The sequence below is a fragment of the Leucoraja erinacea genome, chromosome 5 (genome assembly GCF_028641065.1).
Source record: "Leucoraja erinacea ecotype New England chromosome 5, Leri_hhj_1, whole genome shotgun sequence".
Taxonomy (NCBI): domain Eukaryota; kingdom Metazoa; phylum Chordata; class Chondrichthyes; order Rajiformes; family Rajidae; genus Leucoraja; species Leucoraja erinaceus.
The window spans coordinates 90,122,950-90,139,124 of record NC_073381.1 but is presented as its reverse complement, the minus strand read 5'-3'; the positions used below and the strand labels follow the sequence as shown (position 1 = coordinate 90,139,124).

Sequence of the window (16,175 nt, the reverse complement as noted above, 5' to 3'; positions counted from 1 at the left end):
TTGGGTTTTATCCTTCACCCAGATAAATCAATATTGGAGCCTACTACTAACATGGATTACTTAGGCTTCACTATTGACACGATTCACATGACTGTCACTCTGCCCAGAAACAAAACAGTTTCACTCATTGAAGCTTGTAGCCATTTAATTGCTACACCGCAACCTAGAATACGGCATGTAGCCAGAGTTATTGGCTCTATAGTAGCAGCATTTCCGGCTGCCCAACATGGGCCCTTGCATTATCAAAATCTACAAAGAGCAAGGACTCATGCATTACGCCTTCATAGGGGGCATTATGATCGCAAAATGGATTTACCCGCTGAAGCCAAATCAGAACTTCAGTGGTAGGTTGACAATATTTGGCACAGTCAGTCCTATCGCCGTAACCAATCCTAACATAACCATTGCAACGGATGCCAGTGCTTTAGGCTGGGGAGCTACTAACTCCATAGACAGCACAGGTGGCAGATGGACTAACTCAGAGGCATCGCTACTACAATCACTGGGCATTAACTTTTTGGAAATGCTCGCCGCCTTTTATGGGCTAAAAGCATATGCATCTGATATGCGGCACGTGCATGTTAGAATTATGATCGACAACACTACGGCAGTATCTTATATCCAGCACATGGGTGGCATTAAATCAGTATCATGCGACAAATTAACTGCTATAATCTGGCAATGGTGTGTCGAGAGACATATTTGGCTATCAGCTGCCTATTTACCAGGCAAGCTAAATTTAGTGGCGGACACCAGGTCACGAAAATTCAACGACAACATCGAATGGATGTTGGACCCAAAATTATTTGCTAAAATTGTCAAGCAATATGGTACGCCAGATATAGATTTGTTTGCGTCTAGGTTAAATCACCAACTACCCATGTATGTGGCTTGGGAACCAGACCCAGAGGCAGCAGCGGTAGATGCCTTCACGCTGGATTGGGGAAATTTCTTTTTCTATGCTTTCCCTCCCTTCTGCCTCATCAGTCGGGTACTCCAGAAAATTCAGGCAGACTCAGCCTCTGGCATTCTGGTCGTGCCCGACTGGCCTACCCAACCATGGTTCCCAATGTTCCACGACATGGTGGTAGAGACACCAATGGTCCTTCAACACCACCCCCAATTATTGACTCACCCGGTAACTGGCATTAGCCATCCATGCCACCAAAAATTGAAACTCCTGGTTTCCAGATTTTGAACAGGCCTTACCGGGGATTGGGGTTATCAAACAGAACAATCACCACCATGTCGGCATCCCTGCGAGTTTCCACCAAGAAACAGTACCTGACCTTCATCAGGAAATGGGAACAGTACTGTCTGGACGCAGGGACATCCTACAAGTCGGCTTCGATCTCGGATGTGCTGGAGTTCCTGGCCCACCTGCACCATGATCTCAAGATGAGCTACAGTGCCATCAATACGGCTCGGAGCGCACTGTCCGCATACCTCATGCCGATAGAACAGCATAGTGTGGGATCCCACCCTCTGGTCATCAGACTCCTTAAGGGGATCTTTAATACCAAACCCCCTACACCTAGATACACTCACATGTGGGATGTGAGTGTAGTTCTGACACACCTTCGAGGTTGGCCTCCGGTGGGATCCCTGAGCCTGGAACAGGCCACTTATAAAACCCTCATGCTCATGGCGCTTGTCTCAGCTCAAAGGGTTCAGTCGCTCCATCAGCTAAATCTGAACTACATGGTGACCACCCCAGATACCATTACTTTCACCATGCCGGGGTTGGTAAAACAAAGTAGACCAGGTACATCAAACTCCCCGTTGATCTTCCGGGCTTACCCTCCAGAACCTAGGCTGTGTGTGGTGACCCACCTTCATCATTATCTAGACACAACCCAAACGCTTAGAGGGAGAGAGAAAGCCTTATGGGTTAGCCACAGAAAGCCTTTTGGACGGGTAACCAGCCAAACATTATCCAGATGGTTGAAACAGGTCCTCAGCATGGCAGGGATTAACACAAATGTTTTTAAATCCCATTCAACCAGGGCAGCGTCCACCTCAGCGGCGGATAGGATGCAGGTTCCCCTAGACCACATCCTCAGAGCAGCGGGATGGTCAAGGGAATCGACATTCCAACGATTTTACAAGAAACCGCTGATGGAACAAGACGTCTTTGCGGATACCATTTTAAAAACCGCAAAGTTATGATTTAAAGCCCATGGGAGCTATTTTTTGTTATAGTTAATAAACATTTCTTTTATAACTAAACAAACTTGTTGGTCTTTAGCTACCACTTCCTCCCTCGATGATCTTTCGGCAGTGAGTGATATAACTGTTACACGGTTTGAAATCACAGACCTTTGAAGTCTTCACGTAGTCACTCACGTGACTCCGAAGTAAAATAGTAAGATTAAACGAGTACTTACCAGTACGAAGTTTGATCTGTATTTTATGAGGAGTTACGATGAGGGATTACGTGCCCTCCGCTCCCACCCTCATTATATAGATCAAATTCGGACTAATGTCTCGTTGGTCTTTACTATCTTTACTTCAACTAGTGTCTATCTGTGATTCCACACCGCTGCTTGGAAGTATGCCGCGCCTGCGCGCTGGGTGGGTTCTTCACGTAATCCCTCATCGTAACTCCTCATAAAATACAGATCAAACTTCGTACTGGTAAGTACTCGTTTAATCTTACTATTATACTTTACAGTCACCTGTCCCGAGGTACAGTGAAATGCTTAGTTTTGCATACAACCCGGTAAAATCATGTAGCAGACCCCACCTCAGCCATAGACAAGTGCTGCCACGTTTCTGGCACCAACAAGGTTACAAGAGTGCGCCGAGCTGTCCTATCTTCCCTCCCTGTTTTCTGCCTTCTACCGCAGGTGGCAGCAGGCCCACCCTACCCAACCTGCTGGGTCCCTCTTCGTCCCCCACTGGGTAGCTCCCAATGGCCCTCCTTGCCCTCGATGACCCTTCCTTCTCTCGTCAGTCCTCCACTCTTGATGGCCCAACTACGCTCTCGATGGATTAGAAGTTATCAAAGTTGGCCATTGATCTGGAACCGCTTGATGTTTGCGGGAGATAGTACGGTACCTGCAGCACCCACTCTGTACTGCAGTGTGAGGTTTGCTCAGTAAATAGCTGCCACTAATTACATTGAGGCAAATCCCCACAGCACTCCCACTAAATCGTTCCAAAGGTGTGGTACCCAGCGCTGCTCGCTGTAGTCCTGGTGTAGCCTCAGTGTGGTTTAACATACAGTGGCGCAGCGGTAGAGTTGCTGCCTTACAGTGCAGGGTTCGATCCTGACCTCGGGTGCTGTCTGTACAGAATTTGTACTTTCTCCCTGTGAGCGTGTGGGTTTTCTCGAGGTTTCCTACCACTCTCCAAAGTTGTGCAGTTTAAAGGTTAATTGGTTTTGGTAATTTTTTTTAGATTGTCCCTAGTGTGTGTGTGCCATAGTGCTCATGGACAAGGTGATTGCTGGTCGGCATGGACTCGGTGGGCTGAATGGCCTGTTTCCATGCTGAATCTCTAAACTTAAAAACTAAGATTAACAGAGTGGTTTAACATTATGTGATAAAAGATCGTTATTTTTAATTTCACTTTGCGGGGTTATTTCTAACACCTTGTGTTTTCTGGCAGGGCCATGAGATGACCAGCATTGGATTGCTGCTGGGAATTTCGGCTGCAAAACTTGGCACAATGGACATCTCGGTCACCCGCCTGCTGAGCATTCACATTCCTGCTCTCTTACCCCCAACCTCAACCGAGCTGGATGTCCCTCACAACTTGCAGGTCGCTGCTGTAATGGGCGTTGGGCTTGTATACCAAGGCACCGCTCACCGGCACATTGCTGAAGTACTTCTGACTGAAATAGGTGAGATGATTCACAATCATAAGATCATAAGACAAAGGAGCAGAATTAGGCCAGTCAGCCCATCTAGTCAATCGTGGCTGATCTATTTCTCCCTCTCAATCCCATTCCCCTGCCTTCTCCCATTGACCTTTGACCCCTGTACCAATCAAGAACTTGTCAACTCTGCTTTAAAAATACCCAATGACTTGCCTTCAAGCGTTCTGTGACAATAAATTCCACAGATTCGCCACCCTCTGGCTAAAGAAATACTTCCTCATCTCCATTCTAAATGTACGTCCTTTTATTCTAAGGCTGTGCCCTTTGGTCCTTGACTCTCCCACTAGTGGAAACATCCTCTCCACATCCACTCTGTCCAGACCTTTCACTATTCTGTATGTTTCAATGATGTCTCCCCTCATCATTCTAAACTCCATGAGTCCAGGCCCAGAGCCCTCAGACACACCTCATACGTTAACTCATCATCAACCCCGTGACAGCTTTGGTTATCAACTAAATAAAAAATAGGGAAACAAAGAATCGCGGCAGATGTTAATATTGTTCTTGTCGACAGGGGAAATGCTAGCTACTTATACACTTATATGCAAGTGCGCTGGACATTTGGGCAGGTGCGTAGATAGGAAAGGTTTAGAGGGGTATAGGCCAAATACGGGCAGGTGGCCGAGTTTGGATGGGGCATCTTGGTCAGCGTGGGTAGGTTGGGCTGAAGGGCCTGTTTCCACATTGTATCATTCCATGGCTTCATAGCACAAGCTTCCTTGGGCACGAGTGTGGGTTTATCAGCCAAGATGTCCATCTGGTGAGAGTTCTTCACTTTGGGGAGAAGTCGTCCTTTAAACTGAGTGTTTAACGGGCACCAACTGTTCATCAAACACCCGAAAAGCAAAAGAAATCTTGTGGGGAAATTGGCCTCTGGAATGCCGAGTGTCTCACCAACGATACAAATTCTTGGTGAGACCACACTGGGTGTACTGTGTGCTGTTCTGATCGCCCAGCTTTAGGAAGGATGTTTTTAGAGTACCATGCTTACATATTCTGTTGTGCTGCGCAAGTGAAAATTTAATTGTTCTGTCTGTGGCATATGACAATAAAACACTCTTGACTCTTGAGGTGTAGAAGACCATGAGGGGCATGGATAAAGTGAGCTCTCAGTCTTTTTTACCCAGGAAGAATATTCTAAACACAAGGGGGCGCAGGCATAATGTGAGAGGAGAGAGATTTAAGAGGGACCTCAGGGGTAGCCTTTTCTCTCAAAGGATGCTCTGTGTCCGGAATGAGCTGCCAGAGGAAGCAAAAGAAATAGGTACAAGTACGGCTTTCAAAGTACATTTGGACAAATATATGGATAGAATGGGGTGGGAAGGAACTATAGGTGCTGGTTGGAAGATGGACACAAATGCTGGAGTAACTCAGCGGGAGAGAAGGAATCTCTGGACAGAAGAAATGGGTGACATTTCGGGTTGAGATGAGTCTCTGAAGAAGGTTTACCCATTCCTTCTCTCCAGAGATGCTGCCCGTCCATTTCTTCTGTCCAGTATTTTGTGTCTATTTGTGGATAGGAGGGTTCAGATTGCACTTTTTGCTATTTTTGTTCCTGGGTGTTCGAGTTGCTGAGCCAGGCCGAGATGCAACCTGTCAGTATGCGCGCTATTGTATGCCTGTAGAAGTTCAAGAGAGTAGTTGGCATGCACGCAACTTTTTAGAATTTAAATATTTTAGAGATACAGCGTGGTAACAGGCCATTCGGCCCATCAAGTCTGTGCTGAGCAGCGAACCCTATTCACTGACACTGTCCGACACATTAGGGACAATTTGCAATTTTACCAAAGCTAATTAATCTACAAACCCATACGCCTTTGGAGAGTGGGAGGAAACTGAAGCACCCGGAGAAAACCCACGCAAGTCATGGGGAGAATGTACAAACTCCATGCAAAGAAGCACCCGTAGTCAGGATCGAACCTGGGTCTTGGGCGCTGTAAGGCAGCGACTCTCCCGCTGTGCCATCCCAAATATTTATATTGCACTTTTTGCAATCTCCTTTGATCCTGGGCATTCGAGTTGCCGAACCCAGGCATGACTCAACCAGTCAATATGCTCCCTATCGTACACCTACAGAAGTTTAAGAGTTTTTAACAATATTAACAATAACTTAGGTTGAGAGACTCACAGCTGCAACATTCTTCCAGGAACATAAGCCATCTTCTAAAAATAGAAGCTGCAGTTCCTGGAAGTAAATCAGAAAATGTTGGAGGTACCCATCTGGTTAACATCTGCAGGGAAACTGAGATAGATTCAACTCTTTAGTTCAGTAAACTCTCTGTCAGAATTAGGTCAAAACAAAGAACTTTTGTTTAAAAGCGCTGGAGCTAGTGATCCAGGCAGCATCTCTGGAGAAAAAGTATAGATCGGGACCCTTCTTCAGACTTTGTAACCTCATCTATCCATGTTCTCCAGAGATGCTGCCATGATCTGTTGAGATACTCCAGCACTTTGTGTCTATCTTTCTGTCTGAACTTTCTTAAATCAAACTTGAAAACAAATTTAGGTGTAGTCCTTAGACAATAGACAGCCTGTGCCTGTTTCAGCGGCAGACTCCATTGGTTAGTAAGAAGATATTCTCTGGGTCTCTCTGCCACAGAGGGTAGTGAGGCCCTTCATTGGCTATATTTAAGAGGGAGTTAGGATGTGGCCCTTGTGGCTAAGGGGTCTCAGGGGGTATGGTCTGAAGGCAGGTACGGGATACTGAGTTGGATGATCAATGTCTATCATTCGAATGGCGGGAGCAGGCTCGAAGGGCCTGTGCAATTTACTCCTTTGCACCTATGTCCTGAATGTTTCTATGAATACTAGCATTAATCTGTGTGGGGGCTTTTTCCCAATGTGTTTTTAATAATAAGGCCCTGAGATGGAGACATTTTTACGTTAACTTGCATTGTACCCCTGGCGGCTGGTTCTCGCTCTTGGTATGGTCTGTCTTGGGGTAAGTTATATTTTGGTCTCAATGTCTAAACTTCGCAAAAGTGGGAGACTAAGAGGATTTCTGTGCAATTTTCATTTGGTAGGGCTGTCCAGCATTAATCTGTTGGGGACTTTTAATAATGTGTTTGTAATAAATATTAAACCATGCTGAACAGCAGTCACCCGTACACTAGTTCTATTCTACACACAAAGCCAATTAACATTCTATGTTATCCCATTTTCACATCCACTCCCGACATACTGGGGGAACGTTTTACATTGGCCAATGAACCTACAAACCTGCACATCTTTGGGATGTGAGAGGAAACTGGAGAACCCGGAGAAAACCCACGCAGTCACAGGAAGAACGTACAAACTCCGTACAGACAGCACCCACAGTCAGGATCGAACCATGGCCACTGGCGCTTTGAGGCAGTAACTCTACTGCTGCGCCACTGTGCCACTCTGATTATCTTTGGGGCACTATTTATTTGTTGATTGATTGCTAGATACAGCGTGGAAATAGGCCCTTCAGCCCACCGAGTCCATGCCAACCATGGATCACCCATTCACATGGGTTCTATGTTATCCCATTTTCACATCCACTCCCTACACACTGGGGGAAATTTTACAGTGGCCAATTAACCCACAAACCTGAGCATCTTTGGAATGTGGGAGGAAACCCACCACGCAGGTCACAGGCAGAACGTGCAAACTCCACACAGGTCAGGATCAAACTGGGTCTCCGGTGCTGTGAGGCAGTGGTTCAACCAGGTTGCGCTAGTGTGCCCATATTGTGTTCAACGTTGGGGCGAGGTTCTTGATCGTACAGATTGCACGTGGTCTGTAACTGAGCTGAAAACAATGATTCGTTTTTACTGTACTCCCCATCACGCAATCTAATCTCCCTTCCATTGACTCCATCTACGCTTCATGCTGCCTCGGCAAGACCACCAGCATGACAGACCAGTCTCGCCCTTCTCTCCTCTCCCATCAGGCAAGCTACAGAAGTGTGAAAATGCACACCTCCAGATTCAGGGACAGTTTCTTCACAGCTGTAACAAGGCAACTCAACCATCCTACTGCCAACTAGGGAGCGGTCCTGGACCTCCATCTACCTAATTGGAGACCCTCTGTCTATCTTTAATCGGACTTAATGGACTTTATCTTGCACTAAACATTAGTCCCCTTATCCTGTATCTGTACACTGTGGTTGACCTGATTATAATCATGTATAGCCTTTCTGCTGACTGGATAGCACGCAACAAAAAGCTTTTCACTGTACCTTGGTATATGTGACAATAATAAAATAAACATCTAGGCATCTCTCTCAACATCTAAAAAGATTAGATGGTAGAGATTACATGTGGTCTACTGATGAGATGAGAGCGTTAATTCTTTTTTTACTCTGCATTAAGATCTGAAAGATAGTGACATCTCCCTGTTGTCTTGCAGCACGGGAGTAATCTTATTGGCATGTCTGACCTGAACGTCCCTGATCAGCTGTACCAGTACATGGTTGGTGGCCACAGACGTGCACAAGCTGGGATCCTCAGGGAGAAACACAAATCGCCCAGTTATCAGATCAAGGTCTGTATTTCTGCTCTGCTTATCAATCCTATTGTAAAATGGTACAAAGCCCGACTGGCAGAGAAACATAGCACGCAAACAGGCCCTTCCACCGACCGAATCCATGCCGACCATCGATCGCCATTTGCACTTATCCAACATGAATCCCAGCGAATATAGGAGCAAAGAGGTTCTGCAGTTGTACAAAGCCCTTGTGAGACCACACCTGGAGTATTGTGTGCAGTTTTGGTCCCCTAATTTTGAGGAACGACATTCTTGCTATCGAGGAAGTGCAGCGTAGGTTTACAAGGTTAATTCCCAGGTTGGCGGGACTGTCTTATGCTAAGAGAATGGAGCAGCTGGGCTTGTAGACTCTGGAGTTTAGAAGAATGAGAGGGGATCTCATTGAAACATATAAGATAGTTAAGAGTTTGGACACGCTAGAGGCGGGAAACATGTTCCCGATGTTGGGGGAGTCCAGAACCAGGGGCCACAGTTCAAAAATAAGGAGTAAGCCATTTATGTCATAGAATGGAGACGAGGAAACACTTTTTCTCACAGAGAGTGGTGAGTCTTTGGAATTCTCTGCCTTAGAGGTGGAGGCGGGTTCTCTGGATACTTTCAAGAGAGAGCTAGATAGGGCTCTTAAAAATGGCGGAGTCAGGGGATATGGGGAGAAGGCAGGAACGGGGCACTGATTGGGGATGATCAGCCATGATCACATTGAATGGCGGTGCTGGCTCGAAGGGCCGAATGGCCTACTCCTGCACCTATTGTCTATTGTCTCGTTCTGAAGAAGATTCCCAAACAAAACTTTGCCTGTCCATTCCCTCCACTGATGCTGCCTGACCCGCTGAGATGCTCCACCACTTTGTGTTTTTCTTCAAGACTCTGGTATCTGCAGTTCCTTATGTCGCCTTGATCACATTTTGTTCTGGCCCATGTTCTCATCAAATCTCCCCAGATTCGACCACTCATCTACACGGAATAGACACGATGGGCCGAATGGCCTCGGTCTGCTCCTATAACTGATGAACTACGTGCCGGGAGAAATCTTATTGCAGACAATTAACCTCCGAAACTGTATGTCTTTCGAAGCTCCAAAATGAAATCCACGCAGTCGCAGAGAGAACTTGCAAACTACTCTTGGAGCGTATCCAAAGTCAGGGCTGAATGCAAGACTCCGGCACCGTGTGGTAGCAGCTCCAATAGTTGTGCCACTACGCCACGCCAAAACGTTATGGTCCACGCTTCCACCTACAATGAATAAATAATGAACATCATCAAACCATCATGGTATGATGGAGGCCATTCAGCCCATCAAGTATATGCTGGCTTTCATAAGTGTTATTTATATACTTTGTTCGATATATTCCCTTGCCCTTTCCCAATATAATTGTTTAATTTTCGAATTTCTATCTATCTCCTTTAAGTTTGTGTCTGCCATTCTAAGATAAGAAATGCTTGAAAAAATACATTTAAAAAATAACTTTTTCTAACCACCTCCCTCCCCTTTGATATTTTAGTTATATGTTCATGTTCATAAGGCATAGGAGCGGGTTTAGGCCATTCAGCCCATCGCTTCTACTCCACCATTCAATCATGGCTGATTTATTTTCCCCCTCAACCCTATTCACCTGCCTTCTCCCTGTAACCTTTGACACACTTACTAATCAAGAACCTGTCAACCTGTTTCACATCCTCTCTGCCAATAATGTTGCTGATGTGAAGAGGTTACTTTAGGGATACAGCGCAGAAACAGGCCCTTCGGCCCGCCTCTTCAAAAATACCCAATGTCTTCCATTGAATTCCACAGATTCACCACCCTCTGACATAGAAACATAGAAATTAGGTAACCTTTTATTCCGAGGTTATGCCCTCTGGTCTGAAACTTTCCCAGTAGTGGATATATCCTCTCCACTTCACTCTATTCAGGCCTTATGCTATTCGCTATATATCTGCAAATTTTCCAACATTTTTTGGGGGTTTACCTCGTCAAAAGCCTACTTCTGGCATTGGTAAACATTTTTGTCATAATAGTGTGAGTCCTTGTTACTCAGCTTTTATTTTGTCGCTGAAAAGCCTCAGCCAGTTATCTTTATGAATCTGTTTCACTTCTTCTCTATCAATAATGTTGCTAAGATGTGAAGAGTTTGGCTTAATTTAGAGATACAGTGCAGAAACAGGCCATTCGGCCCACCAAGTCCACGCTGACCAGCGATCCTCATACACTAGCACTATCCTACTCACGAGGGACAATTAACAATTTTTACCAAAGCCAATTAACCTACAAACCTGCACATCTTTGGAGTGTGGGAGGAAACCGGAGCACCCGGAGAAAACCAACGTGTTCACAGGGAGAACGTACAAAATTCGTTCAGACAACACCCGTAGTCAGGATCGAACCCAGGTCTGGCGCTGTAAGGCAGCAACTCTACCGCTGTGCCACCGTGCCACCCCAAAGAGAGCTCAAAACCAAGGCCGAGGATTCTAATTGTAACTGACCTCGTGAATGTTTAGCATTATTCACAAAACATAATGTGGTTGTAATTTTCTCTTTGGCCATGCAATCTTTTAAAAATTTGAATATTTGACATTTACTGTTGGAGATATGTATGGATTGTTGTACTGGAAATAGAATTTGTTTCCATCGTTTAAAAAAAAAGACACAAAGTGCCAGATAAACGCAGCGGGTCAGGCAGCATCTGTGCAGAACATGGAGAGGTGACGTTTCGGATCAGGTCCTTCTTCAGACTCATGTGTGTGTGGGGGGGGGGGTGGGGGGAAGCTGGAGGATTGGAGGGACAGGACAAAGCCTGGCAGGTAATAAGTTGAAGGTAGACATCAAATGCTGAAGTAACTCAGCGGTTGAGGCAGCATCTCTGGAGCATTGTCCGGAGATGCTGCCTCACCCGCTGAGTTACTCCAGCATTTTGTGTCTACCTTCGATTTAAACCAGCATCTGCAGTTCTTTCTTACAGGTAATAAGTTGATACAGGTGAGGGGACATGATGTTGAACATAGGCCAGTGTTGAAAAACCAGTAGAGTTGTGAATTGTGAAGCTAGAGGGAGGTGGAGGGGTTGGGGTGTATGTCCAGGTGGGGTACAGGGGAGTTGGGGAAACGAAGGGATAGAGGGAAGGTTATGTCGTTACTTAAAATTGGAGATCTCAATGTTCATATTTGCAGTGCTGTTCCTCCAGTTTGTGTGCTGAGCCTCGCTCTGGCAATGGAGGAGGCCCAGGGCAGAAAGGTCAATCTGATAATGGGAAGGGGAGTTAAATTGTTTGGCAGTCGAGAGATCCCGTTGGTCTTGGCAGACCGAGGGCAAATGTTCGGTGAGACGGTCACTAAGTGCACGCCAGGCCAAAGAGTATCCCTGGAGAACTTTGGTGAGTTGAGTTGCGCTGATGAGTTGAGTTAAGTCAACGCTGAGTTACTCCAGCATTTTGTGTCTTTTTTTTTGGTGATCCAGCATCTGCAGTTCCTCGCGGCTACATCTTGTTTTCATTGTTTCTTCTTTAAAATCTGATTGTAATTCTGCTCTGCGACAGGAAGGCGACACTGTGAATGTGGATGTTACATGTCCTGGAGCCACTCTGGCATTAGCCTTACTCTATTTGAAAACAAACAACAGGTACGGTGTAGAACAGGTAACATGAGACTGTAAGTAGACTGTAGGACACTAGGTGCTGGTGTACAGTGCCCTCCATAATGTTTGGGACAAAGACCCATCATTTATTTATTTGCCTCTGTACTCCACAATTTGAGATTTGTAATAGAAAAAAAATCACATGTGGTTAAAGTGCACAATGTCAGATTTTAATAAAGGCCATTTTTATACATTTTGGTTTCACCGTGTAGAAATTACAGCAGGGTTTATACATAGTTCCCTCATTTCAGGGCACCATAATGTTTGGGACACAGCAATGTCAGATAAATGAAAGTAGTCATGTTTAGTATTTTGTTGCATATCCTTTGCATGCATTGACTGCTTGAAGTTTGCGATTCATGGACATCACCAGTTGCTGGGTGTCCTCTCTGGTGATGCTCTCCCAGGCCTGTATTACAGCCATCTTACGCTTATGCTTGTTTTGGGGGGGGGTTAGTCCCTTTAAGTTTTCTATTCAGCATATAAAAGGCATGCTCAATTGGGTTCAGATCAGGTGATTGACTTGGCCACCCGTGAAGCCATGTGTCCCAAACATTATGGTGCCCTGAAATGGGGGGGTATGTATAAACACAGCCATAATTTCTACATGGTGAATCCAAAATGTATAAAAATACCCTTTAATAAAATCTGACAATGTGCACTTTAACCACATGTGACTTTTTCTGTTACAAATCTCAAATTGTGGAGTTCAGAGGCAGCAAATAAATAAATGATGGGTCTTTGTCCCAAACATTATAGAGGGCACTGTAACTCAGCAGGCTAGGCAGCATCTATGGAGAACATAGATAGGTGATTTTATGGATTGAGACACTTCAGACTGATTTTTTTTTACTGTACTTTAGAGATACAGTGTGGAAACGGACCCTTTACCCTACTGAATCTGCACCAATCAGCGATCACAACGTATGCTAGCACTATCTTACACACTAGGGATAATTTACAATTTACTGAAGCCAATTAACCTACAAACCTGGAGTGTGGGAGGAAACCAGAGCTCCCGGAGAAAACCCACGTGATTGCAGTACAAACTGTACAGACAGCACCCGTAGACAGGATCAAACCCGTTCTGTGGCACTGTAAGGCAGCAACTCTACCGCTGCCACCCCTTGGTCTATGGCATCAGTCTGAAGGATTGTCCCAACCTGAATCATCACCTATCGATGTTATCCAGAGATGCTGCCTCACCCCCGCTTTGTCACTCCAGCACTTTGTGTCCTTTTGTGTAAACTAGCATCTGCAGTTCCATGTTTCTTTGACATCAAGATAAATCCTGGCAAATTACCTTATGTACTTTTGAAAAATGTCACCTCTGTGGTTGCTTTTGTGATACGTGCCATGGAATAAGGGACCCATCTTTTATGTTACACAGGTCTATTGCAGATTGGCTTCGAGCTCCAGACACTCAGTACTTGCTGGACTTTGTGAAGCCCGAATTTCTTCTTATGCGGGTGAGTAATGACGTTGAGTTGCAGCCCCCTGTCAAGCTGGAATGGGCGTAGAGAAAATTTACCAGGATGTTGCCGGGTTTTGGTGCCCTGAGCTATAGAGAGAGGTTGAGCAGGCTAGCTCTATTCATTGGAGTGCAGGAAGATAAAGGGGTGATCTTATAGAGATGTACAAAATCATGAGAGGACTAGATCAGGTGAATGCAGAGTTTCTTGCCCAGAGTAGGGGAATCGAGTACCAGAGGGAGGAAAGATTTAATAGGAACCTGAGAGGGTAACCGGTTCACACACAGATTGGTGGCTGTATGGAATGAGCTACCAGAGGAGGTAGTTGAGGCAGGAACCATGAAGAAGCGGATTCTTGTGATAGTGCTTTTTTTCTGAAATCTAACAGGAGAAATTCGTTTGTTACTTTAGTTTATTTTAGAGATACAGCATGGGAACAGGCCCTTCAGCCCACTGAGTACACGCTGACCATCGATCACCTGATACATTAATTCTATGTTGTCCCAGTTTCACATCCTACACACTAGGGGAAATTTACAGAAGCCAATTATAAATCTACATGCCTTTGGAATGTGGGAGGAACCTGGAGCGCATGGAGAAAACGCCACTGTGCCGCCCCTAATTACTGTTGTGTGCCAGTGAAACGCTTTTTTGTTGTGTAATATGGAAATATCTCATTGTTTTGCTGAACATAGTGTGTTTGTGCTTCTTTCCTTAGACTTTAGCAAGAGGATTAATCATGTGGGATGAAATAAAGCCAAGCCCAGCATGGATTAATAGCAACGTACCCACAGTAAGTGCTTTTGTCGTCTAATATTCTTTCATTTCACTTCCACCTATTTTATCCCAGCACTTTTTAAGGAGAATTTAATACCATTTCAAATCTCCACTGGTGTGAACTTTATAAAGATTTCCAGTCTGTTGTTTGACATACTCCTAGTGTGTAGGGAGTGGATGAGAATGTGGGATAACACAGAACTAGTGTGAACGGGCGGATCGATGGTCGGTGGGCCGAAGGGCCTGTTTCCATGATGCTTAATTCAAATACAAAAAGGGTGGATGCATGAGTGGTGCAGTGGTGCGGTTGCAGCTTTATAGTGCAAAACACCTGGTTTCGATCCTGACTACTGGTGCTGTCTGTACAGAGTTTGTACGTTCTCCCAGTGACCGTGTGAAACTGGTGCTTTGGTTTCCTCCCACACTCCAAAGACGAGCAGGTTTGTGGGATAATTGGCTTTGGAAAAAAATGGTAAAATTGTCCCTGGTGTGTAGGACAGTGCCATTGTACGGGATGATAGCTGGTCGGCATGGACTCGGTGGGCCGAAGGGCCTGTTTCCGTGCTTTATCTCTGAAGTCTAAAGTCTAATCAGACATCAGAGAGTGTCTTCTGACACTGTGCTGAAACCATGAAGTATAGAAATGTAATTGTGGGCTGACAGTGTGTTATTTGTGTCTCCAGCTATTTCTTCAACATGGCACTTGTATTTTATAGATTGTAAGGCAGAATAATACATCACTAAACACAGTGGACGGGCAAGCGCCAGAAGATGTAGACATACAAACCATGCGGTGAGCTTATCTTTAGGCTTGTCTCTTTCATGGGACTTGCTCATTCGTTTAGTCACTGAGAATGCCGGCATTTATAATGTGTAGTAAGGAACTGCAGATGCTGGTTCATATCGAAGATAGACACAAAATGCTGGAGTAACGCAGCGGGTCAGGCAGCATCTCTGGGGAAAAGGAACTGGTGACGTTTCAGGTCGAGACTCAATTGAATCTGAAGAAGAATCTTGAGGCGATACGTCACCTATTCCTTTTCTCCAGAGATGCTGCCTGATCCGCTGAGTTACTCCAGCTTTTTGTGTCTATCTCTGACAATTATAATGTTCATCTCCAGTTGTTCCTGAGCTGTTCAGGCATTAAAGAGTCAACCACATTAGTAGAATCTGCAGTCACATACAAGTCAGACCAGGTAAGGGTAGATTTGATTTTCTGAAGGACGCTACTGAACTAGATGAGTTTCACTAAAATCCAGTAGGTTTGTAGTGGTGATTACTGGCATTGACTTCCACTTCAGACTATTTTTTATTTTAATTATCACGTCACCATGAATGTTGCTACAGGACGTGGAGACTGAAGCTCTTTCCGCAGAAGTTAGTCGGGAAGATGTTTCGGTATTGTCCTTGCACCTCTCAACACCCTGCCCAAACCATCGTCCATTCTAACTAAATATGTACCAGTAGTTAATTCTCGAGTATCGGTAACTGATTTATCAATTTGCTGGTTAACAATGTTCCCTTGGCTTACAGTCGATATTATACGTCGCAGCTTCTGTCACACTTACCTCAAGGCAAATTAGAAAACTAACATCCAGAAGATACAGAAGTTTGAAAGCACCTGCCACTAAACTCAGGAACAGCTTCTTCCCCTCCATTATCAGGCTTTGAATTGTCCTCCGATTGGACAATACGTGCAGGAGTAGGCCATATGGCCCTTCGAGCCAGCACCACCGTTCAATGTGATCATGGCTGATCGTCCTCAATCAGTACCCCCAAAAAAGCGAATGGTACGTTGGCCTTTATAACACGAGGAATCGAATATAGGAGCAAAGAGGTCCTTCTGCAGTTGTACAGGGCCCTAGTGAGACCACACCTGGAGTATTGTGTGCAGTTTTGATTC

At 45.2% G+C, this 16,175-nt stretch overlaps 1 protein-coding gene across 1 annotated transcript in view; it reads left to right on the top strand.

Annotated features, from left to right (window-relative positions):
- Positions 1-16,175, top strand: part of anapc1 (anaphase promoting complex subunit 1) — a 107,067-nt gene that overhangs the window by 64,905 nt on the left and 25,987 nt on the right. The window contains 8 exon segments of the mRNA XM_055636195.1: positions 3,613-3,852; positions 6,100-6,106; positions 6,742-6,824; positions 8,258-8,392; positions 11,926-12,008; positions 13,414-13,492; positions 14,214-14,288; positions 14,989-15,065. Coding sequence (XP_055492170.1) covers positions 3,613-3,852; positions 6,100-6,106; positions 6,742-6,824; positions 8,258-8,392; positions 11,926-12,008; positions 13,414-13,492; positions 14,214-14,288; positions 14,989-15,065 — 779 coding nt within the window.